The 26,204-nt window shown below is 43.2% G+C and overlaps 1 protein-coding gene across 9 annotated transcripts in view; it reads left to right on the forward strand.

The window, feature by feature from the left end:
• Positions 1 to 26,204, forward strand: part of Magi1 (membrane associated guanylate kinase, WW and PDZ domain containing 1) — a 609,660-nt gene that overhangs the window by 525,856 nt on the left and 57,600 nt on the right. For all 9 annotated transcript variants that reach the window (XM_032906058.1, XM_032906056.1, XM_032906057.1 and 6 more), the window contains 5 exons: positions 1,229 to 1,286; positions 4,105 to 4,238; positions 6,416 to 6,508; positions 12,970 to 13,152; positions 14,269 to 14,889. In XM_032906058.1, coding sequence (XP_032761949.1) covers positions 1,229 to 1,286; positions 4,105 to 4,238; positions 6,416 to 6,508; positions 12,970 to 13,152; positions 14,269 to 14,889 — 1,089 coding nt within the window. The remainder of the gene's footprint in view (positions 1 to 1,228; positions 1,287 to 4,104; positions 4,239 to 6,415; positions 6,509 to 12,969; positions 13,153 to 14,268; positions 14,890 to 26,204) is intronic.

The following is a 26,204-nucleotide window of genomic DNA, read 5'->3' on the forward strand; positions in this document are numbered from 1 at the left end:
GGAGAGGGGTGTATGGGAGTGTTTGGGGGGAAGCAAGGGATAGGGGAAATGGTATGGTTTTATTATCATCTCAAAATTAAGTAATAACTATATAATTCTTTGAATTGAAAAATAAGGCTGGTTCAAAGTAAGCAATGTCTATGGTATTTGTGGTGCTCAACTCACACTCTCTGACAAGTGATTCTAGGAATAATGAGTCACTGAGGAGGATAGCGTTACCCAGGCTTGCCTTACCTACACAAGAGCTTTAAAACTCAAGTTGAGTAATTGCTGCCCTGCCCGAAAGGACTGCCTGATGACACAGATGCAGCCTAGGTGCTCCCTTCCTCGAGAAAAACACCCCAGTGCACAAGACTTGCTGTCATAGGTCCATCTAACCGCACTCGGGAACTTAGTTCATAAGTGAGTTTCCGACTTTGGTGTGAAACCTTGGGAGGCAGAGTTCACTGTTTGCCTGGGGCCATTCCACCCTTGTTTTTAAAAGATACACATAGAGGTGTGTAGGTGCATGCTGGCAGTCCCAGCACTCCAGCAGTGAAGACCAGAGCAAGTGTGAGACCAGCCTGGCCCACCTAGTGAAGCCTAGTCTGTATTCCACCCACTAGAGGGACGTACAAAAGAATAATATTTGCACACAGCAAGGGACTATCTTGTGTCATCTTTCCTACGTAAAGTTCCGGAAAGACAAACACATGTAAGAGTGAAGTGACACAGTGTGTACTTCGGACAGCCAGCTCGGCCTGCCATTTTAATTCACCCAGTGGTGTCTTAATTAGGAACAAGGACCAAGTAAGATGCAAGTTTAATTTTGTCACGGGGACAGGAAAATAAGACCGCTGAGTTGAAAATGAAAGGAGAGTAATTTTTATGTGTTCTTGTTTATGTGGTAAGGTAGTCTGGAAACAGAATGAGGAAACTACGTACACTTGAATAAAGGAAGTCTGAAGTATTTCTATTAAAATCTAATTCAATACTTGGCTGATGATGAAGGCAGCTGGAACTGCACTTTATTGTTTTATTTTTCTTAAGTAAAATGCCAGTAGATAGAGAGTCATTTTTCATGTTTGAAAAGTGCGCAGAACAAAGTAGAAAGAGTGCACCAACGCTCCTCCGTGTTAGAATGCACATTTTGATTGTGTTCAGGATATTTGAATGCATCTCTCTCCGTGACGACTCGGTTGTTGAGCTCCTGAACCAGTGCTTGTGCTAATGTTCCTTTGTTTTTCAGAGCTGCCTGCTGGCTGGGAAAAGATTGAAGACCCTGTCTACGGTGTCTACTATGTAGAGTAAGTGCCCGAGGATAATCCACATAGAGCTTTTGCCCTCCTGGGCCATTGTGTATATTATAGAAAACACAGCATCGTTATAAGGTCCAAAATGATGATAATAATTTTATAATGAAGATATGAAGAATTTAGTAAGTAAATATTCACCAAACCTGAAGGACTTCAGAAAGGAAGTCAGTACGTGTGGCTTTTGTTAACTTCCCAATGACCGAGACCCCTCGGTCTGCACAACATGTGCCCATTGTGCGCGACAGGTGCTCAGCGTATGCCCAGGTCTGAACTCACAGCAATTACTTATTTATTCACGCGACCATTCTAAAAGGGTTAGACAGATCTTAATCATTTATGAAAGTTTTCCAAGAGTCAGAAGGAAACAGAAAGCTGGGATAAGATTCAGGGCCTGCTATCTGTCCCTCCTGGCCTCTCCTAGGATTCTCAACCCTTAGTGTGATCGCTTTACTGTGCACTTTATTCTAGCATTGGGCATGTGCTTTGTCCTTTCACTAAAACCATCGATTAGCAAGATGCAAAAAAAAAGAAAATTTTAAAAATAACCAAGAGTTAGAATATTGAAAACACCATTAGTATCAACATACATCACAGCTTTGCTTCTGAGGGAAAGGAGAGACAACTGAAACAGTTCCTTTGAACAAGGCAAACGCCATGTGAAGTTCGTGTCATCATTGTCCGTCCTGCCACAGTGAAGATAAAAGGTCTCCTTCCTCTTTCTCGTGTTGCTGCCGATAAAAAGTTTCTTGTATAATGCCCCTGTAATAGAGCACCTTATGTAAAAATGCCAGGCCGCTTTAAGATGCCACCGTCTTATTGTAAAGCAGTTACAGGAGTTCAGCGGAGCAAGTGCCCTTGACCAGTACAAGTCCTGCTTTCCCTCTACAGAACAGGGAGAAATTTCATCATCAGATACAAGCAAAGTCATTTCTATTGACCCTCATAAAGTACATTTCCTTTGTGAGCTCTGAGGATCTTTTATACTGATAAATAGAGAGGCTTCTGCCAGGCAAGGCCGGGCTTGCATTAGTACTTAGCTAGCTTGTGCACTTAATAAGAAAGGACGCAGCTGGGCACCACTGTGAACAGAAGAAACCAGGTCCTGAAGTGGGAAGGCATAACGTACTATGTCTGCTTCTCTGTGTCTTTTCATGCCTGATCCACAGGGTGCCTTAGTGGCAGGCAGTTTCTTAAAATGAAATTATCTAAAGGAACCAAGAGGTAAATATCCTTTTAATAAGAATTAAAGATATCCTATCTCCCCTATTTGATAAACCCTTTTTAAAAACAAAAGTCTGATTTTCAAAAGCAGTACTTAATGTTTTAAATAATAACATTATAGGTATGCCCCCAAACTTCTAATGAACTGTTATTTTGGCTTAAGGAGTATGTATGTGTACATATACATATATGCGTACATATATGTATGTGTGAAACCATCTATAATGCATGTATTTATACTTAGCATAAATGCAAAATAAATAAGGCCATCACACAAAAACACCCACGTGGATGATGGGTGTGTGCATTGATATGTGTTGTGGGGGTGGGGTGGGTTCGTGTGCCCTGGCCCTACTAGTAACAATCATCCAAAATGTCTGGGTCTTTGTCACTTTAGACACATCACATCCACTTAGTTTGGCTATCTTTGGTGTAGCATTGCCTATAGGCTGTAAATTTGGTCTTTCCTCTTGGTCATTGGGTTAGCATAGGCGACAGATGTTAGTGGAGTCCTTTTGACTTGAGTCTTCTACATAACTTGCTATGTAAAGCCATTCAAGAGTTTTGCCATTGTAGATCGCAGATAACATCACAGCTCCAGTTGAATCTTAATTCTTAATAGTTCAGAGTGTAGGTCTTGGTGAATTCAGGGACCTTTCCTCTCAGATGATACAGGTGGAGTCACTGACTCAAGTCCTCACATTCAAAAGCAGCCATAGCTGAGTGAGCATGCTAGTTAATAATGTCAGACCAAGGGAACTACTCAGAAGTGTACTTCCCTTCCCACCATGAAATGCCATCCTGTCCCCGATTACATGGTTCACATACTCAATTGCTAGTTAGAAAAAAAAAAATTGCATAGAAAACTTTAGAAATAAATAAAATTTAAGTTTCAAGTTGGGTGTCCTTCCTGGCATGGTGAGGTCTCTTTCCTTGCTGCTCCATGAAGATTAGGCCACAAAGCACCCCCGCTTCCAGCACATCTACGCTTTATGCACTGCCTGCCTATCAATCACTTGGTGGCCATCTCAGTTACAAGGTCAGCTGTCACAGTGTCATACTCTGTGTTCAAGTGTCCCTTATTTAACTTCATGATAGACCCAGAGCACAAAGGTAGTGGTGTCGGCAGTTGGAACATGCGGAAGAGGCAGGCAGAAGTTCCTTTAAGTGGCTAAGGAAAGGAAAGGAATCATGTGTGGAAACTGCTGAGGGCTACGGTGAATTGTTGCTGTGCTTGTTTTGTAAATTAAACTTGGTCATAGGTGTGCACAGATGCAGAGGGAAAACTGAAGTTCATATAGGACTGGACATTATCCTGGGCTCCAGTGTTCACTGGGTCTCTGGGAACACATTCCCTGTGAACAGGGACTTTCTGCTATGTCAGTAAGAATGCTGTGTGCCTCAGGACGTTGGCTCGGAATTTCTAATGTGCGTTCCAGCCCATACCTAGGCTTTACTGCACACACAGCGTTTCCATCGTCCTATCTGCAGATCCACACCAGACCTCTGCTGTGCCCCATTCCCTTCTTTGACTTGCCCGGCTAGAATGAGTATTTCCTCCCTGAAAACTGCTCTCCTCTCTTCCCAGCCACATCAACAGGAAGACGCAATATGAAAACCCAGTCCTAGAAGCCAAAAGGAAGAGACAGCTTGAACAGCAGCAGCAGCAGCAGCAGCAGCACCAGCAGCAGCCGCAGCAGCCTCAGCCACCGCAGCCAGAAGGTCGGCTTCTTTGCTGGAGGCTTTTCCCTGAGCTGGGAATGTGGGGCAAAGCCGAGGCACTGACACCCCCGTGTGGTCAGAGCTGGCCTTGGTGATAGACTCTTTCTCCTCCTCTAGCCACCCCTCCCCCCGACGGCACGCCCCAGCACACTGCAGAAGGGGGCGCCCCTGCATAGCACTCAGACCTCTGCCTTGCTTTAGAGGGAATTTAGCCTGCAGAGCCCTCTGAGGGTGAGGGAGTTTGGGCCCCTGCAGCATTTACGTGGTGATCCCTGTCTAATCCAATGCCCCTTTAACATTCAAGCAGAGTTTCTGGGCACTAGACTCTTTTGTCATATTAGACACCCTGCACAGAAGGATCTGTGCTTCTGGGAAGTTACGAAGTCACATTCCCAATAGAAATAACAATAACCCAGAAAGAGGGGACAACAATAAATCTCCCAGGGCTCGCCCCATCCCATTCTCAGGAGCTCAGCGTGTGCAGTTTTTTGGGTAAATAAAAATCACAAACATCAAAAACAAGAATAATTTTCTGAGTAAATATATTGAACTTGAGCAACTTTTTTTTTTACTTTTTATTTCTTGAACCTGCTTGAAGATTTATTAGTTGACCCACAGTTTTATGGGTAAAAGATGTGTTATTTAATGAGTGTTTTACTAATATGTAACCATCAATTTATTAATACTTAGGATTTTCCTAATTTTTCACTAAAATTTTTCACTAGGCTTTATATTATCTACGTATAATATCGATTATGTGAATATGAACTATAACACTTTTGTTCCCACAACATTATATTTATAATATTACATATTATATATTTAGTTTATATATTACATATTTATATATATACATATATATATATATGTATATTGCTGGAAATTGTACTCAGGACCTCAGCACACCATGTATCTACCCAAGCACTGAGCCCTTGAACACAGTCAAATATAAACCTTAGACTGTAGGAGTAGCTAAGTGTTTTATAAATGTCCACATCACGAATGTTTTAGCATTAATGATACATAGTTCTTATAATAACTATTCACCTTTATGTATAAAAACAGATACAGATAATATATAAATATAGGTATATCTGTGTATCAATAAGACTCATGAACACTAATTTGAATCTCATAATTTTCATTAATACTCAATTTCAGAAAATACTCAATTTTAACCTTTTAAAAATGTGAAAAGCCAGCATGGTTTACATAGTAATTTCCAAGACAGGCAAGACTACACTGAGAAACCCTGTCTCAAAAAAAAATCCAAATAAATCAGTATGTAAGTAAATAAATGAATGAAATGTGTTTTTATACCTTGTATTATATAGAAGAGACATTGAGCCCAATTTAGCTGGTAAACCATGTTTTACTACGTGCTACCCCTACTTACCGGCTGAAAAGTTCTCCGCCTTAATTTCCTTTTTAATTTAAGGATAACTTTTTAGAGATAACCCAGAAAATGTGGTTTGAGCTGTGGGTGCATACAGCTGGATGTGTTAGCTAAGGGAAGGTGACCGCTTTACATCTCAGAGGTCACTCACTGCATGGTGTTGCTGGGACCTGGCAGCGGCTTCCCTTGGGTTTCAGAGACAACAGAAGTTAGTGCCTCAGCAAAACAATGGCGTGCACTTTCATCCAACTCACCGTGCAAGATAGGTAGGCTCAGCAGACCAGCCCACCCCTCACTGAGCCTGAAGGAGGTTCTTTCTCACAAGGCCACCTTCAGGTGAATGCACACCTTAAAAAAACAAAAGAAAGGAAAACCAAAATTTGTTTTCACTTAAAACCTTTGACGTCAGATTTTTACCAGTCATGCCATATTTCTTTATCACAAGAGAGAGATCTCACCGACCTTACCACAAAGGAGTTCAGTTGACTGCTTCGTTTGCTCACAGACTGTCTTAGTTACGGTTTCCATTGCTGTGAAGAGGCACCATGAACAAGCCAACCGGTATAAAGGACAACATCTAATTGGGGCTGGCTTACAGGTTCAGAGGTTTAGCCCATTATCGTGGCCGGAAGCATGGCAGCATCTTTAAGAGTGCCACACCCTAGGCCAAGCATATTCAAATCACCACACCCCCTACTGTTGGTTCATTGGTCTGTTGCTAAGGAGGTAAGTGGCTTGGCTGTTCAGAGACAAATCAGGAAACTACTTTTCTTTCTTCTAGAGTGGACAGAAGATCATGCATCTGTTGTGCCTCCTGTTGCTCCTTCCCATCCCCCGAGCAACCCGGAGCCAGCCAGGGAAGCTCCACTTCAGGGTAATGTGGGCTTTTGATTGTATTATAGTTCCAGCTCTGCGGTATCACTGTTAATTTCTTCATCACATTGATTGTGTGTATGTGTGTGTGTGTGTGTGTGTGTGTGTGTGTGTGTGTGTGTGTGTTTATTTTGTTAATTTTTAGGTAGAATCCTTTGATATGTATGAAATTATAATATTATTGAAACAGTGTGTCTATATGTGCACACACATTTTTCACTAGCTCATGTACTAAAAGGGAATTGTCTTAGAGGTGAAATATACTTGATTGAAAGGTACATGTCCTGGGCACAGCATGTACTTAAAGCACCAGCTAAGACTGCTTGGCATTTGTCTGTTTCATCTCAAGAGTCTCCCTCTTGTTTTGTTCTGTTTTGAAACATGTTTTCCACTATGCAGTTCTGGATGGATTAGAACTAGTTGTATAGACTAGGCTGGCCTCAAACTCACAGAAATCCTCCTGTCTGCCTCCTGTGGGCTGGGATTAAAAGCAAGCATCACTGTGCCCAGAGTCCTGCCACACTCCCAGCCTTTGGCTCTTTCTTTCTTCTTCAGTTCTGTTGAAAGTGGGCTGAGAAAGTCCAGGCCCACTGAACTCTCCATGGAGTCAACTGTCCTTGTAGCCAGCCCACTCTGCAGCCTTCATGTTGATCCTCCTCCCTCTGACCTAATGAGCGTCTTTGGAGTATAACTGATGACAAAGAAATACATTACGTCCCGTTTCCTTCTCTGAACTGGGTCTGTAATAAACTTTAACTTAGCCTTTAGCTTCATTGTTTATGACTGAGCTGCACATCTTAGTTTTACACAGTGGATCAAGAAGAAGCCATTTTGCCCACTTGGCGTATTGGTTAATTTCTAAACTAAATTCTCCTCTGACTCTCCTTCCCAGTACCTGGCCAGTTTGTGGCTGTGTTCTTCAGCAAGCTCTCAGCTTCCACATTTGGTTCGGGGATGGCTTTCTGCAGTTTCCTCTCCCCGCTGTAGTCCGTCCCCCGTCTCTATAACTGATTTATTGAATCTTATTACATGCCAGAGTCTCCCTCTGAGCCTTTCATATTCATTGTCCAATTTCATTTTTCTTTATAATTATTACATTAAATTGGTACCATCTCTGTCTGACTTTAGACGTGCAACACCCCCAACAAAAGGTCTGATGGCTGGCCACAATATAGCAGAACCTATATGCAAATGCCCACTGTCGTTAGAAATAGATTAAATTCTGGCTCATAACTTTCTATCATCCTACTTTTTGTGGGGCACTTTATTGCATGAGCTGAGTTCTACTGTTAGTACAGTGTCACTGGTTACGTATTGTCACTTAGGTTTAAACTTACAACAACTGCAAGAATTAAAAATTGCATTTCTTTGGCCATTAGCCTCATTTCAGGGCTGCCCTATCCATTTATGCGGTGTGGTGCCTGCTGTGTAGGTCACTGTAAATACACAGTATTATCAGCATTGCAGTCAGTGATGGTGGATAACTGCCAGTCCAGAGAATTCGAGTACCAGAGCTAAGAGAACTTCCGGCCTGGCGGAGAGCATTGAAGGGTAGCTCAAGGCCGGAGCTTTGAACATAATCCAGAAGATTCTCATTCAGTGGGCATAGGGTGAGAACTAAAATAAATGCCTTTTAACAGCCTTTCAGATGGGTTTACAGATACACAACCAGGTCTTACAACTATGCCAGGAAGTCTCAATAGATGGCATGGACCCCACAGACCTACAACCAAGAGCATCAAATCCCGCTGTTTATGGGAGAAAATTCCTGATGCACCTTAACTCATGACCCACCCATAACTAAAGCATAATAAAAGGTGCATTAATACAAAAGTCTGATGTTGTGCATGTTGTGCAAACTTAGAGAAGCTTTGTGGCACATTTTCATGTCTTCTAATTTTGCCTATAATAAAAATGAAAGGTATCTCTATTGGTTACTTCTTTTCAGCATTCTTCACTTCCTGTTGAATCTGTTCATTGTGCCTTTCTTTAGCCATTCATGCCTTCAAGAGAAGGAGTTAGAGCACCTCATACATACCAGACAGTACTCGGATTCTAAGCCTGAATCTGCAAATGAGTCTCCATGGGGCTTACTTTCTAGTGAGTCTAGCGCATGCTCAGCATAGGCACAGGAAAACTGAAACCCAAGCCAGTCGGTAAGATATGTACTGCATTAAAGTAGTCAATTCTAAGGACAAAATTAAGCAGGAGATGTTGCAGAGGCATTGTACTTTTAATAGTGTAGTCTGAGAGAGTCTCAGTGACAAGTCAGTAGCTGTTGATGTCTCTGCATGACTAAAATGTGTTCACTTCAAGCTCTCTAAACTCTTGTCAGCCTCTTCCGAAAGGTCTAGGCCATTGGGCTTCCGTAGCTCAAAGGCCATTCTCCCTGTCCTCAATTTCTAACCTGATACTAACTGGCTTAGAAGCTGTCTCCCAGAAGTCCTCACTGGAGGTGCCATCCTTTCCCCCACACCTTGGCAAATGACTTTGCCTGGCCAATCCTGCTAAGTCTTGCCTCTATTTAACCACAGTTACAGGGCTGCCATTTGTTGGGTTTCCAATAAACCTTGGACTGCACTAGAGAGGAGGTTTGTGAGAGGACCTCTAACTACAGCCAATTTGAAACAGCCTCCTTTGTAAGAGCCAGAGACTTTTAAAAATATGCAATTAAAATCTGTGTGTGTGCCCAGAGACCTTTTAAAGCCTTTTAGTTATAGCTAACCCAAAATAACTTTCCAACTGGGTGCCAAGGCTGCTAAGTGCAGAGGTGCTTGCTAACTTCTTTTTCTCCTTTAAAAATAGTAGATAGATAGATAGATAGATAGATAGATAGATAGATAGAATGCATACATACATACATTGATACATAGATGATAGGGATAGATAGATAGATAGATAGATAGATACATACATACATACATACATACATACATACATACATACATACATGGATTCATAGATGATATAAATAGATGGTAGGTAGGTAGATAGATAGATAGACAGACAGACAGACAGATAGGTATATAGATTGTATACATACATACATTGATACATAGATGATAGGGATAGATAGATACATACATACATACATACATGGATTCATAGATGATATAGATAGATGGTAGGTAGGTAGGTAGGTAGATAGATAGATAGACAGACAGACAGACAGACAGACAGACAGACAGACAGAAATTAATTCCAGTGAGCCTCTTGGATGCAGAGGACAACTTAGGGAAGTCCTGAACACAACTTTGTGGTACTCAAATGCTCTTATTTGTTTGTTGGTTTATTTATGAATTTATTTATTTGAGATTGTCATGTTTGAGCACTGTGTTTACATCATTTCCATTCACTCCACTTTGTCCCACTCCATTTTCTCCTATGCCCCAACTGTCTCCCAAATCCATGATGTATTCTTCTTCTTTCATTATTATAATTATTGCGTGTATGGACAAACACTTAGATACAATCTACGGAGCCCATTTAGTGTCCTTAGGGTGTATATGTGTTTAAAACTGATGTCTTGGGATTGGATAGCTGGATAGCCTATCAGGGAGCAAGAAAACTGATTCTCATTCTCTCTCTCTCTCTCTCTCTCTCTCTCTCTCTCTCTCTCTCTCTCTGTGTGTGTGTGTGTGTGTGTGTGTGTGTGTGTGTGTGTGTGTGTGTGTGTGTGTGTGTGTGTGTGTGGCCATCGATGGCCTATAATTCTAGAGGTGGGCCTGGCAGAATTTTGTCTATCCATGTTTCCATATTTTACCTGGTATCATCAGTGCGTAGGTCTTGTTTACGCAGCCGTATAGTTGAAGCACACCTTTCTGTCCTGTCTTGAAGACACTATCCAACATCAGGGGTCTTGGACCTCTGGCTCTTAAGACCTTCTGTTCCTCTTCCATGCTGTGCGCTGAGCCTTAGGCACAGAGGTTGTGCTGTAGATGTATCCCTAGGGGCTCTGAGTCCCAAAGTCATTTATTCTCTGCATTTTGACCAGATACTGTGGTAGTGTCCTTCATGATGAAGGGAAAGAACTATTCTTCTCTATGGACATACAGTTAGGTATTTAGGATATAGGTGGAAAGTATATTGGTTTAGGAGTATAGCAGTAGTAAGTTCTTCTCCCAGGCCTATGATCTAATCAGCCAAAGTTGGGTAGCTTCATAGTAGTAGTCGTGGATTCCCTTCTATTGGATGGGTAGTCCCAAAAGACAGCTGTTGGTTACCCATAAGACAGAAGTGCAGCGTTGAAAATATCTCGCTAGGCCAGTCGGTGCTGAGGTCATAGGCTTTATAGCTAGGTAGGACTATTGATATTGTTCGCCCTTGGCAGCTTGCATAGCACCTTCAGATACTTTGCAGCCAGTCCTCAGGGAAGGCTGTCTCTTCCAAGTCAGTCCCAGCTTGATTCTTCCAAGTTCTGTGACTAAAGTGTGTGCAGTCTTTAGCAATGGGGACACGCCTTAAAATTCTGGGAGGCAGCCAAGGTCAATGCCAATAGCCTATATCGATTGAGGTGGAGGGTGTCCTCTGTAATCTGCAGATCACCAGCTTGGAGAGAGATTCCCTGTGCCTGGAATTGTGGTGTTTGTTATTCTATGGCTCATGTGAGGAGCATGTATCCCTTGGGATGTCCCTGGGGATTATCACACTATGTGATGTAACTGTTTAAGCTGTGTGTGTGTGTGTGTGTGTGTGTGTGTGTGTGTGTGTGTGTGTGCATATACACACATATACATAGATGTTATGTATGTGATTTTAAATAAGCTTATAAAATACGGTTCTCTATGGCTTTCCAAGCACCGTCAGAGTTATTTATCTTTAGAGGTCTGGGATTGTAGCCCAGATAGCTAAGTGCTCATCCCGTATGCATAAGGCCCTGAGTGTGGTTCCCAGAGCCCACATGAAAATGCTAGACATAAAGATAAGCAATTCTAGTGTCAGCTCTGGCAAGGCAGAGACAGGAGGGTCCCTGAAGCTCTGTGGCCAGCCAGCCTGAAGTAATTGTTGAGTTCCAGGCCAATGAGAGATCCCGTCTCAAAAGACATGACAACAAAATCTAAAGATGAAATCTGAGGTTGTCCTCTGGCCTCCACACACATCTACACATGTACATGTGAGACATATATATATGTGTGTGTGTGTGTGTGTGTGTGTATATATGACATATATATATATGAGACATATATATATATAGAGAGAGAGACAGACAGACAGACAGACATGCACACAAACATATACACATGCTTTAAGACAGAGAAACCTTAGTCGGATTGAGAATTGCCTAGCTAATTAATTTATCTTGAGTAAAATGGCTGAATTTGAAGCTGTGTGCATCTTGCTGGTAACTAGTTAGTTTGAGGGGTCTGCTTTTTAGCTAATGCATTTTCTGTTGGTTTTTTGTTTTGTTTTGTTTTGTTCTGTTGTTTAAAAGCAATAAACCTTAGCAATGAATACATGCTAGCTACTTTTCAAAATGTTAAAAGCTGCAGCTAAATAATACACGTCAGATGACTTTGGGATTCCATTTGAAGTAATGACCTTTAATTTTCAAAATAGTGATACATTTATGTCACCTCACACTCTATTATGTACTTCCTGATAATATCTTTTTTTTTTTTTTTTGATCCTTTCATTTGGCTAAAAATTAAAGTTTCTGCTAGTTGGCCCTGTACATGAAAGCCATGTCTGTAGTAGCACATTAGAGTAAACACTCCAAAATAGCAAAGAAAACCATGGCACAAAGCAAAGCCCATCTGCTTTCTTTAAGGAGGCTTTGGCAGCACAGTAGCTGTGGAACCTCCTAGGCTGAAATTCCGGGAGAACGTCCCATGACGGAGACTGGGAGTTTTGCTCTGTCCTCTTGCTTTTGGACCTGAGTGATGGTTTGCCTGAGCTGGAGCTGGAGCAGAGAGAATGCCCAACATGCCGAAGCACTAGGTGGGCTTCCTGCACTGCACACCTCCAGTCCTACCTCTCGGGTGGTGGAGGCAGGAGGATCAAGAGTGCAGTCTTTGTAGAAGCGGTTGGAAGCTAGCCTGGGCTACATGAAAACCTGTCTTGAAAGAATGCTATTCTCTATGTATGTCAATATGACTGTGCCACTCACCTAGACAGGGTGTGGAAGCACACATTCCTGCAGTGACGAGAAGCGTCTATAAAGAGGATTTCTCGGTGTAAATGCAGGTCCACAGGGAACAAAAGAGTGTGTCCGATCTCCTAGAGCTAGGGTTGCAGCAGTTGTAAGCTACCTTATGTGGTGCAGGAAACCAAACGCAGGTCCTCTGCGAGAGCAACAAGTGTTCCTAACCGCTGAGCCGTCTCTGACCACCAAGAGGCCCATCCATGTCCACAGACCTCGATCCATATGCTAGAACAGGTCATCTCAATTGTCTCAGTCCACCCTTAACTTGGCTTCACTCGTGATGAATTTCCTTTGCTTTTTCTCTTTCTAATCTAAACCAGGCAAACCTTTTTTTACAAGAAATCCCTCTGAGCTGAAAGGCAAGTTCATTCACACAAAGCTACGGAAAAGCAGTCGAGGCTTTGGCTTCACGGTGGTTGGAGGGGACGAACCTGATGAGTTCCTGCAGATCAAGAGCCTTGTCCTAGATGGTCCTGCTGCACTGGATGGCAAGATGGAGACAGGTGAGTCCACGTGGCCACAGCGTGTTCCCTGTGGTGGGGCCTCTGCCCATGTCTGAACAAGAGCAGACAGCATCATGATTCTTTATAGGTGTCCTTTAAACACCCACCAGTGAGCTGGATCCCTCTCTTAAGAAGGAACCCTCCCTCAATGCAGATGCAAAGCTTTGAAAGTACTTTGACCTTGGGGACCTGTTAGGTGCTATTGGATTGAGTAGAGTAGAAGTTTACTAAAAATGTCAATCCATTTGAGTAAATGAATTCTAATCTTAGAACCTCAGTGGTTTGTTTTTTTTTTCTTTTTAATGTTATTATATTGTCATTTACCAGAGAAGGCACTCAATGCTACAAGCAAACTTTATTAGCAGTTCAAACACGCAGTCTGCTCGTGCGTTCCCCATCCTCACCCTATCTCCTTCCACTTCACATTGAGGTTACAGATGAACCACAGTTGAGCTTCACCCTCATTAGGGTTTCAGATGGGTCTTAGCATTACAAAGGCTAGGTCAGTCAAAGGGAAGCATATACGTTCATTCAAGATGAATTTAAAACCAGGTACAGTGACACTCAAGATAGCTGCGGCAAAAGATCACAAATTGGAGGCCAGCCTGGGCTACATAATGAGACCTTGACTCTGAAACCATATTCCTAAATACCAAGAATGGGTTGTATGTGACACAGGGCCAGCAGCCCAGAGACGATGCTCAGCACATGGTAGAGTGAACACCGGGTAGGTTATGAGAATGTGACTAAGGCACACAGGCCGAGACGAGAGTGTCCAAGTAGAGAAGCAGCTAGGACGTTAGGCATTGGTTAAACAAGGTCAGTGTGCATCCATTTCTGCTGTTGATTTCTGGTTTTAAACTCATCTTAGATGAACGTATATGCTTTCCTCTTACTGACCTGTCTTGTGGTCTTTAAAGCCCATCCTAAAGTTTTTCCATACCTGCAGTATGAAGTTGAATGAAACGGTGGAGGTGGGGCACGCAACCAAGAAGTAAGAATGTGTGTGCCCAGTGAGAATCTTGGGGTGCACTCTCTGAACATTAGGAGAACGTTATTGTAGCACCATTTTTGGGGTGTTGTTGTTTGACCTCCAGACTTTTTCCTTTTTTACAGGAGATGTAATCGTCAGTGTGAATGACACCTGTGTTTTGGGACACACACATGCTCAAGTTGTGAAAATTTTCCAGTCCATTCCCATTGGTGCCAGTGTGGACCTTGAACTCTGCAGAGGTTATCCATTGCCTTTTGACCCGGATGACCCTAACACAAGTTTAGTGACCTCGGTGGCCATTTTGGACAAAGAACCAATAATTGTAAATGGACAAGAGACCTATGATTCACCAGCAAGCCACAGTAGTAAAACGGGCAAAGTCAGCACCATGAAGGATGCCAGGCCAAGCAGCCCCGCAGACGTGGCTTCCAACAGTTCTCATGGGTATCCCAACGACACAGTCTCCTTGGCTTCCTCCATAGCCACCCAGCCAGAGCTAATAACCGTTCACATAGTCAAAGGGCCAATGGGATTTGGCTTTACGATCGCAGATAGTCCCGGTGGGGGTGGCCAAAGAGTGAAGCAGATTGTTGACAGTCCGCGCTGCAGAGGCCTCAAAGAAGGGGATCTGATTGTGGAGGTGAATAAGAGGAACGTGCAGGCCCTGACGCACAATCAAGTCGTGGATATGCTGATTGAGTGTCCAAAGGGAAGTGAGGTCACACTGTTGGTGCAGCGAGGAGGTATGTAGGCTGACTTTGTTCTTTGCTTTTGAAATCTGAAGTGCGTTGCTTAGCTTTGTAGTCTTCAACTATTTGAAGTGATTTCAGGGTTTTTTGTATGTATGTTTGTTTGTTTGTTTATTTGTTTGTTTGTTTTTTAAGTAGTTAAGGATTTATTTTTTGAGACTCTGAAAATTGATCACAGGGCCTTCAGCGTGCTATGCTAGTGCTGTGCTCCCAGACAACATCCCCAACCTACATTACTTTTTCACTTACATATTTTTTTTTTCTTTTCTTTTTTTCGGAGCTGGGGACCGAACCCAGGGCCTTGCGCTTGCTAGGCAAGCGCCCTACCACTGAGCTAAATCCCCAACCCCTCACTTACATATTTTTAAATACATAATGTCACTTGGTTGCTTAGAACATGCTTCACAATAAAGTTTATATATTGTGCACACAGAATTAGAATGATCTGTAAAACAAATCACTGTGCCTTTTAAAGAGAAGTAAGACTTGTCTCTCCTAAACAAGAATTCTCTTGTAAGACTCCTGTCTTAGCCTTCACAGGCTGAAGAATGCCCTTGTGAGTTCCCTTTCCCAGACTCTGTTCTTCCTGGTCTGCCACTTCCACTGGAATTTAGCCATGATTGCTTTGTCCTTTCCTGCCTCAGGGCCTTTCTGTTTCTCTCCCCTCTGCCTGGAATGTCCTTTTCTCACTACAGTGCTTCTCTGGCCCAGTTTCTCGAAATTTCTCCCTAGGAATTTGTCTGTCTCACTGTCTGAATTAACTACAGATACATCCATACGCATCCTAGCCCTAGCCCCACCTGACACCTTTTAAAGTAATTCTATAGAATTCACATCATCTTAGTCTTGACATTAAGCAAGTTTCCTTCCTTCCTTCCTTCCTTCCTTCCTTCCTTCCTTCCTTCCTTCCTTCCTTTCTTTTTTCCTTTCTTTCTTTCTTTCTTTTCTTTCTTCCTTGCCTAAGCTTCTGTGTTTCTTCCTCACCAGCCCTTCAAGGACTTCATATGAAGAAATACTCAGTATTGAAATGTCTCACTCCTGATATGTAAACTTGTAACTAGGTATCACTGATAGTTGATCATAGGAGACCTGCGATTTCCTCTGTTGATCTCCTCAGTGTGGATGCCATGCATAACAGATTTAAGCCTTTGAAAAGCAGACCAGTTATCAAATACAATTTCCTTGCAGCCAAGGTGCTCACTTGAAGCTGGATGGTGTACGATCAAAGTGATTATGGTCATAGGAGGAAATCCAAAACACAGCACAGCTGTTGAGTTGACTAAAGTATTCTAACTCTTGGGAGCAGACTGTTGTGGTGATGTACACCTTTGATCCCAGCACTCGGGAGACAGAGGCAGGTGTTTCTCTGTGAGTTCAGGGGCAGCTTGGTCTACACAGTGAGTTCTAGGACAGCCAGAGCTACATAATGAAGACCTGTCTAAAATTAAAAACAAAAACAAAAACAAAACTAAAAACAACAAACATTACACAGACCGATTCAGCAAAACACTCCGTCCAGGATACCTGAGGTCTTGTCTTATTCCTATACCACTGGATACCCGAAAGCTGATCCCTAAAAGTGACCTTGGTTCACGTAGACAAGGTGGTCATTCATGGAGTGTTTTCATACATGTATGCACCTCTCATCTAATCATTAGCATGTCCTTAGGCTGTAGGAGGGTCCAGCCCTAGTAGAACTGAATTGTTCACCCTATTCCTGTGACTCCGACCGTAGTCTAACTCTGCCGTCTTAACCTCATCAAGAGTTGATCTCGTCCTTGTTCACATGTTTGGCTGCTCCTCCAGGCATCTCTGATCCAACTGCCGTGTATTTTACAGCCGTGCTCCTCTCTATTTGATCCTTTGTTTCTATTGAATGTATTATTTACTGGACTTTTCTGTCATTAGGTTCATATTCAGGGATACCAAAAAGCATAGTTTTGTGAGAAATCTACTAAGTCAGCCCTGTATTATAATGAATTTGCCAAAAAAATACCCCAAGAGTTGATTATAGAAACAGATAGACCTCTTGATGTTAACTAAGTGTATCTTTTCTTAATTCCTGAGACTGACTCACTCTCTCTCTCTCTCTCTCTCTCTCTCTCTCTCTCTCTCTCTCTTTCTCTGTTGATGCTGTTACATTTTATAACATTCATATGGAAAGATCCAGAATATATTGCCTCATTAGTCAACATCTACATGGTTTACTCTACAACCTGAGTAATTTAAAATCACAGTAACAGCCACAGTCTGTAAAGCACGCCATACACGCTGTGCTTGATTTATGTGTAGGATGGGAAGTTTGTACATCTGCAGTTGGCAGGCCACCGCCAGCTACTATTAATCTTTCTCAAAAGCATAAAAATACATTTGGCTATGCCACACGCTAGTTGTTTGCATCGGGGCTGGCATTTAATCATCCCTCTGTGAGGTGGGGAGGATAAAGGAGGATGTTTGATGGAGAAACAGGACGGCCACTAGGTGAGATGAGGAAGAGGGTGGTCAGTCCACTGACTGCTCATGAATCTCATTTCTGTCATAGCTTCTGGTAAGCAGATTGATTAACTCATTAAACACACATCGTCCATGATCCCAGGCATCCGTGGTGGGAGGATGGGCATAGTGCGCTTTAGGAAATGGGGCAGCATTGGGTGCTTACAGCATCTCTTTTCATTCCTAAGTCTCATGTTCATATTTGATGTCTGTCCTCGTCAAGATTTCTTCCATTTTACCTTTTACTTTTTCTATTTGTCTGTCTGTCATCTCCTTCCCAGCAGTAGGAAAATCAAGCAGAGGATAGAATAGCTTTGGTTAGTTCCTGGATTCAGTTTCCTGGGGCAGGCTTGGATTTACCAGGGTCGTTCACCCACAGGCTGTGTAGCTGGGACTGTCGCAGGTTGTCCCTAGTCTCTCAGCTAGAACTCACTCCTGCTCTTGCTCCCACTCTGGCGTTTGTCTGTTAGGCTCTCCTTCTGGTCTCCATCTTCTCAAACACATCCGTTCCTCCTCCTCCCTCTGCTGTCCAGACAAGAGAGCGCTTTCTTTCTGTTATGGTTTAAAATTGTGTCAGCATTTGCAGTCAGCAGTCTGCCTTCCAGTGCCAGTGTGAGCCTATTGGCTTTCTTGAGTTGTTTGGAAAATAATGCTAGACCGGGGTTAATGGATAGTATTTTAATGTGCTGAAGAGCTTGCCCTGTACAGGGTTTTCCGTGTTTAAGGGGAGCACTTTACATGCAGTCACCATAGCACCTGTGCCCCACAGTGTGCGAGCATCGCTTGCCCAGCAAATGCACACCTCTGTGCTTCTCTTTCCGAAAGAATTTGGTGTTGACACAGAGCGCTTTGTTTCAGGAAGTTTGACAGTGTTTGGTGAATGTGGAGCGTGAATGCTGTGCTTGGAGACAGCATCTATGGGAAAGAGGGTTGACCTGGGGCCGTGAGGAGCAAGCAGGCCTCTTGAGATAAGCTGTGTTCTTACAGTTCTACCTCCTGCCCTGGCATTCATTTCCTCATCAATAAGTAAATAAGTAAGTAAATGTATCAAACTAACAAAAAAAGTCCTGACTCTTGGGCTCGCTTTTCATGAAAACAGTGATCCCATTGTCGTGGAGAAAAGGCAATGGAGTTGGAGCCAGAGGATGGTCATTTGAATCCTGGGTCTGCCCTCACTGCTGTGCGCTGTCAGGCAAGTCTCCGACCTTAGCTTGGTTCATCGTGTACCAGAATGACTCTTGCCTTGTGTGCGTGATATAGACAAGCCGTGGCCATGGATGACCCATCCATCCCTGGTGATGTACTAATGTTGCCAGCTAGCAGAAGTAACTGCTTAAGTTGGGTGAGGCTGGCTTTTTATTAACAACAACCAAAAAAGAAAAGAAAAGGAAAGGAAGGAGAGAGAGAGAGAAAAGAAACAGATGATCTCTAGCCAGAACTCAGAGACTTACCATCTCCTATGATGTTTTGACATCAGCATTTTGTTTTGTTTTGGAAGCTCTGTTGTTGGTTGTTAGTTAAGTAACCAGGATTGTGAATGAAACCAGGCTCCCAACCCGTGACCCCTTCTAGCTTTAATTCCTTCTCATATACTTTGCATGTGGTAGGGAGAAAGGGTTTTAATTTCATAAAACCAAAATTCATTTTCACCTTTGAGTAAGTTTCTTTTCTAAAAGCTCTTCTGGGTTTGTTGGTAAGCTTCTGTAAGCAGCGGTAAGAGCCATTTCAGCTCCCACCACCTACATTCTTCTGATTCTGAGAATGAGGGGAGTGGCTTTATTCTGACCTCTTTGTCTTGGGTGGAGGTCATCACTGGCTTCCGGTGATCACAAATGTAAGGGAAGGGAAGTCTGCTTCACAGTGTGCATGAACTGGATCATATATAGAATCCTTCTGTCAAGCCACTAAGTTATTATTTTAGGATCTGATTCTTAGGTAATGAACCTTTGGGATTCCCAGAGGGTGGGGTCTGTGTCTTTTTTCTTAAACCACAGGTGCTTTAGGATAGACAGCTTCATCTACAAGTCACAGGAAAGCATTACCCATATAGCTTTGAAGCCTAATGTATCTACTGTAAAAGGGCAATGATACACCTTTAGGGGAAAATGAGATATGAAAATAGTGGCTGAGTCTTTACTATGGACCAGACATGTTACCACCATGGCACAGCAGTATACATTTTGCAACCAAAATGGAATTAGTGTCATGCGTAGAATGACTCTGAGTGGGACCCTCTGTGAAATGAAATCATTTATTACTGCCTCCTACAATAGTTAAGAATGTGGAGGGGTGATGGTGGGTGGGTGGGTGGGTGAGTGGGTTGATTGGGTTTTATGGGGGTGGTTGTTTTGTTTCTTGTTGGAGTTTTTTGTTTTGTTGTTGTTGTTGTTGCTGTTGTTGTTGTTGTCGTCGTGGAAGGAAACTCTAGCTACATTTGAGTGGTATATAGCAAAGCAGGGATTCCCCGGCTCTGTTGGGAGAGCAGGCTGAAGACTCGTAATTCAGACAATAAACTGCCATTGCAAAGAGCTATGGCCAGGCACTGTCCTTAATGTTTTTGCATACACTTGACCCAGAATTCTTGGAGCCCTCTGAAAAGGTGCAGTATGAGTTCAGTGTTTTACAAGAAGTTGAGATCTCAAGAGTGTCAGATTTTCCCAAATCTGCACACCTGGCTTAGTTTTGGCCCAGGAATCTGGGCTCCAGAGACTGTGCTTAAACACTATGCGAAAAATCCTTTTGCATTTAAAAAGAAAAGAAAAGAAAGAGGTAAGGGGAGGCGAAGAAAAAAACAGCTACTCAGGCAGAACCGTTGAGTATATTTTATGTATGGAAACTCTCCCACTAGCGTAGTTGTTGGGAAATTTATCTTATAGAGAGAGATGGATAAGCCTGAAGTCCACAGGCAAATTGATACCACTTAATTCTCAACAAATTCACTGATGATTTTTATTTCATTAAATCATCCATCCAAATAGGCCAAGCGGTGTCTAAGCTTATCATCTAAGCAAAGCATAAGCGTCAGCACTTGTCTGTGTGTGTTATATCTGTTCATTTGTGTGTCTGTCTGTCTGTCTGTCGTTTGTGTGGCGTCATCCTGAAATGATGAAGAACCATCATAATTAGGACCACAGCAAGCTGTCTGCCCTAGAGTTACACTGGGTGATCAGACAGGCACCTCTCTTTGCCCTCTGGTCTTGGAGTGGAGAATGAATTGCAAATCGTATCACTTAAAGTGTTTGACTGCCTGAATGCCTCACACTGGGCTGCCAGGCCCCAGGAAGGGAATTCAGGTTGTTCAGAGTGAGATCCTAATAGATTTGAGCATTATGTCCCCTCTCCCATGCTGTCCCTCTCCCTTCTTAGATCTCCAGGCTCAGAGCACATCTCACCTTCCCTGGCCTCTGCCAGGCACCTGTATGGCACTTGGCTTTGTACTCTCCTCATAAGAGGACTCAGAGCTTCCCCTGTCCGTGCTCTGTCTAGAGTGGATTCAAGTCAAGTCAAGGCACTCACATCCAAGTGGCTTTCCAGCATTCAGTGTAAGCTCCACAGCCCTGTGTGAAGCCCTGCTCTGTGATTTTTCCCTCTTCCCACTCTTTCTTCTCCCATAGTCTCGGGAACCCCTTCCTCACATCCTCTGGCCTCTGCTCTGAGATCCTTTCATGTAAGAAGCTGACTCTGACCATTCACATAAAGTGAACTAGCATCAATCACCATCCCTCCCTACTCTGAGCTTTCCTCAGAGCGGTTACACAGTGTTTCCTCCTTTTGCTTTCACACTGCAGGAACCTCACTGGAAACCTAAAAGGACAGCCACCACCCCTGTGCATATACACCCTTCTAGTTAAGATTACTTTGTGAAGCACACAAGAGAGCAGTTATACCTATAATAATGAACAATTAGAACAAAACCATGCTACTCTGGGCAGCATACAGTTCAATACCTATGAATTGTTTATTTCTGGAAATTTCAAGTGAGCATTTTCAGACTTTGAATAGCTTAACTCTCAAAAAGTATCACCTCAGGTAAGGGGCAGGTTCCTTGTGCTTACTTGGGGTCTCCACGAGAGCTGGAACCCAGCCAGCTTTGTCCTCTTGCCTGAAATAGAGCCTGATGCATGAGAGTCACTCAGAAAATCACATGGATTAGTGACTCTTCCTTAAGGAGCCTTGACCTACACTTGGGTGTGTCTGAATATCCACAGTTCCTTTTTGGGAAGCCTACCCCTGTGCTTACACCCATATGAAAGTATCCTTATTAAATCCCAACTCTGCTTCCTTAAGAATGAGCAAATGAAGTCTGCCAGGCCGTGCTTCCTGAGCGGTGATCCTTAGCAGCTTCCTGAGGTGTCGTCACTGAAGACAGCTGAGGGAAAGGACCAACACCTCCCAGCAGAACAGTGGCTACACCTGGATCTGAACTCAGATCTCTTTGTTTTCAAAGCCAGGACTGCTCAACAGAACTGGGAATTGTGTTTATCAAGAGCATTTGCAAGCCAAGGAGCCAAAGAATCAAGCCAGTGAATCCTATAGTCGAACATTACAGAAAGTGTTATCTGGGCATGGAGCTATTTCATGCCAGGAGTGAGGTCTTGAAACCCCCTTGATTTCACCATCTCTCTTGATGGTATACCTTGGAACAGAAGAAAATCAGGTAGTGAAGATGGCTTCACAGAATGTGGAGTTCTTCCGTATGCAAGGTAGAAATTCAGAAGCTCTCCTACTGTCTGTTTTTCCGTGTGGCCCTCTGACCTCTGTGTACACAGAACTCAAGACTTTACAGTGGCCTGCTTAGGACAATTCTGAGGGTGATTTTAAGGTCCTGGAATGACCTTTGCAAGATTTCAGAGGATTTCTTCTTACAGAGCCCTAGTCTGTCTGGCATGCCTCTTACACTCCGACCCTAGACTGATATTTAATGAGTTTGTCTAGTTTCATTCTGTTGCTGTGACAAAAGACTGTGACCAAAAGCATCTTGGAGAGGAAGGGCATTTTTCCGCTTACACTTCCAGGTCCCCATCCATCACTGAGGGAAGTCAGGGCCAGGACTGGAGCAGAAACCACGGAGGAACAGTGCCTACTGGCTTGCTTCCTCTAACGCATGCTCGGCCAGCTAGCCCGTTAACTCGCTTGTTTTCTTAAATATGTTTTAGATTATTTTATGTATATGAGTATTCTGCCTGTGTGTGTATGTGTGTGTGTGTATGTGTGTATGTACATCATTTTAGTGCTAGGTACTTGAGAAGGTCAGAAGAGGGCATCAGGTTTCCTGAAAATGGATAGCCACTATGTGGGTGCTAGGAATTGAACCCAGTCCCCCTATAGGAGCAGCAAGCGTTTTTCTAGCTTTCTCACACAACTCCACCAGGGATGGCCAATGCTCACAGTGGGCGGAGCCCTCCCACATCAACCAACAGTCAAGAAAATTCTTCCCACAGGCATAGCTACAAGCCAGTCTTATCCAGGGTATTTTCAATCTAAATTCCTCTTCCGAGGTAACGCTTAGCTATGTCAAGTTGATGTTACAAACTAACCATGACACAGGTGTGTGTGTGTGTGTGTGTGTGTGTGTTATACTCAACTAGACTGAAAGATGACTTAGCAGGTGAAGGCACTCCCTGCCAACCCTAACAGCCTTTGTTCAATCCCTTGTTACATGGTGAAAGGAACATACTGATTCCTGTAAGTCCTCTGACTTACATGCTCACATACACTTTAGCACATATGTGCGCACACGCAAACACACACACGCACACACACACAAATAAATAAAGGTTGAAAAAAAAAAAAAGGAGCAGAGGCTGGAATTATAGCTCATTGGCTAAGAGCACTTGCTGATCTTGCAGAACACCCAGGTAATTTGTAACACCCATGTAGTGGCTCAGAACCATTTGTAACTGCAGTTCTATGTGATGTAATGCTTCTGGCCTGCACTCCACGCATGCATGCATGCATGTACTTACTCTCAGACACGCATACACATAAAATAAATAAATAGGGTTTTTAAAATTTAAAGTAGTGCTGGCATCGGTGTCACGTGCCTTTAATCCTGGCATTTATGATACAGAGGTAGGTCTCTCTCTCTGTGTCCTAGGCCAGTCAGGTCTACATAGTGACATCTTAACTTTAAAGTAAGCAATAGCTAAAATTATTACCTACAAAATACATGTGAGCAGCCACCTAAGCTACAAGCCACGATCAGTTTGTCAGAACTCCATCGAAAGCGGAGGCATTTCCTCAATGTATTTGGACATAGTATCTGTAACCAACTTCTCAGCTCACGCAGGGCGTCTGCGTTTTGTAGCACTATTGGAAGTTGAGGCCCTGGTTGGATCCAGTGTGTTGCCTGATGCCTTTCAGGCTGTTAGAAGTTGTTCAAGTTAAAATTAGCAAACTTCTTGCACTTGTGTGGTGCTAAGCAGAGTGGCTTTCAAGTTTGCTATTAAGGAGCCTTCTGGCCTTTATTAGCAATGCAGTTTGAAATTGTTATTTTGGTTTATTGCCATGGCTTAAAGTCATCAAGGATTTTATTTTGGAATTCTTCATAAAATGTTAGGTCACATTTGCATTTGAGATGACTTATACCAAGATAGGAGATAAATTTAAAAGTGTTTCTATCCTGGTTATGTTTCATTATATAATGCTTAAGAATTGTCCCTCATTTTTATGTCTTGAGGAATTCTAGTTTCTTTAATTATTTTTGTCTTAATATTTAAATCTAAGCGCAGTGCCTTTTTTTGTTCTAGCATTTGTATGCAATGCCAGATGTAATTGAACAATTGAAGTCTCTTTCTTTATAAGCTTACATTTGGATGACATTGTGTGTGAGCATATGTGCCCTTGCACGCGTGCAGACCTGAGGTCAGCCTCGGGTGTTGTTATTCCTTAGGAGCTATTCAGTTTGGGTTTTGTCTCGTGGGCCTAGAGTTCATCTGAGTAGGTCTGGCCCACTGGCCAGTGAGCCTTGGGGATCTTCCTGTCTTCACCTTTCCAAAACTGGGATTGCAAGCATGTGCTACCCTGTCCTGCCTTTCATATGAGTCCTGGGAATTGAACCCTGTCTCTTATGCTTAGCCTTTCCTACTGAGCCATCTCCTCAGCCCTGTTCCTTTAACAACGCTGAGCGGTTGACACACCTCAAACAAATTTTTTTTCCCCACAAGTCAGTCCCTCACCCACCCTTAAAGATAAATAGAATATCGCCAATGTATGCACATTATTTATTATAAGTGTGTATAGGATTTATCATCCTCATTAAAAAGTAGTGGCATCCCCTTGCTTTTCTGGAAGAATAGTAACATTTCGTTGGCTGGGCTGGTGGCAGCAGTAAAATTACTATTCTGCACTGCTGCTTACAGAGCTGGCTCTGAATGTTAAGGACAGTGATTAGTCTTCTCTTTTGGGGAAGGAATGGAACTGGGGGGGGGGGAGAGACAGAGTGACTGGAGACAACAAGCAAGAAGAGTCAGAACTAAGGTCAGGACCCGTGTGCCAGAACCAGAGTTTGGCGTGCCGTGTTCACAGTGGCGTTCGGTTTGCCCCTTTGGAGGAAAGAGCTTACACTAATGCTTGCACATCATCTGCTCCGCATGGAGGGAAGGAGGGTATTAGGAATGACAGGGAAAGAAACAGATCCCCTGGAGCTTTGCTGGGGTTGAGCAAGGTCTGACAGCTCGGAGTGACAAGAGTTAAGATCAAGGGTAACATGTATTGGGCTGTGTTAGGAGAGTGGCAGGATGCAGTGGGTGATCTGGAGGTAGAGGTTGACAAAGTTGTGTTAAAAACTAGCTAGTAGGGTTGGGGGTTTAGCTCAGTGGTAGGGCCCTTGCCAAGGAAACGAAAGGCCCCGGGTTAAATCCCCACCCCAAAAAAAAAAAACAAAAAAAAAAAAAACCAAAAAAAAAAAAAAAAAAAACCTAGCTAGTAAACGTCTTAGACTTTCTGGGCCTTGTAACCTCTGTACTCACCACCCATCTGCCCTGAACCAGGTAGAATGCAAGTATGTGGGTTGTTTGTGTTCTCCTGACACGATATGCCTTACTCTTCTAGTTTCAATCTGTTGTGACAAATCCCAAGACCCAAAACAACTTAGGGGAGAAAGGGATTTGTTTGGCTTATACGTCCATAGCCTCATTGTTGAGGGAAGTCAGGAACTCAAGTGAGACCTTGAAGGCCTCCTCCTTATTCCACACATGTACTGCTCATAACCAGGGAGCTCATTTATAGGCAAGGGAGCACCACAGAAACCATGGAAGAATGCCGCTCACTGGCAAACCCAGTATTAGTTAGCTCCCAATAAAGCCCAGGACTGCCCAATGCCAGAAATGGTGCTGCCAGCAGTGGTATGGGCCTTTCTACATCAAGTAACAATCAGGGCAGTCACCCTCTTTATGCCCACATAAAGATCTGGGTGATCTTTCCATTGAGACGCCACTCTCAGGTGACTTCAAGCTGTGCCAAGTTAATAGTCACAGCTGACTAGAACGCTTACAAGCTCTAGTTTTAACTAGACTCTAGTTAAAAGAGGGAAAAGACAGTAGGAAACACCAAAAATGACCCGTGAATTTCCTATCTAAGTCTAGAACTCGCCAGGAATTAGATACCAGAGGAGGAGTGGGCAGAGTCATGCTATGGAGTCAAGAGTTCCGTCTTAGACACATTCATTGTGAAATGTCCCGTTGTCATCCAAGTGCAGTGGGAATGTCTGCTGTTGTCTGGAGTCTGAAATAAGGGCAGAAGAAATATGCATTTATGGGTCATTATCAAATCAATGAGCATTCTGCAAACTGTTCGGTATGACCTGTTACTAGCCA

This window comes from Rattus rattus, chromosome 6 (assembly GCF_011064425.1).
Source record: "Rattus rattus isolate New Zealand chromosome 6, Rrattus_CSIRO_v1, whole genome shotgun sequence".
NCBI classification, from domain to species: Eukaryota; Metazoa; Chordata; class Mammalia; order Rodentia; family Muridae; genus Rattus; species Rattus rattus.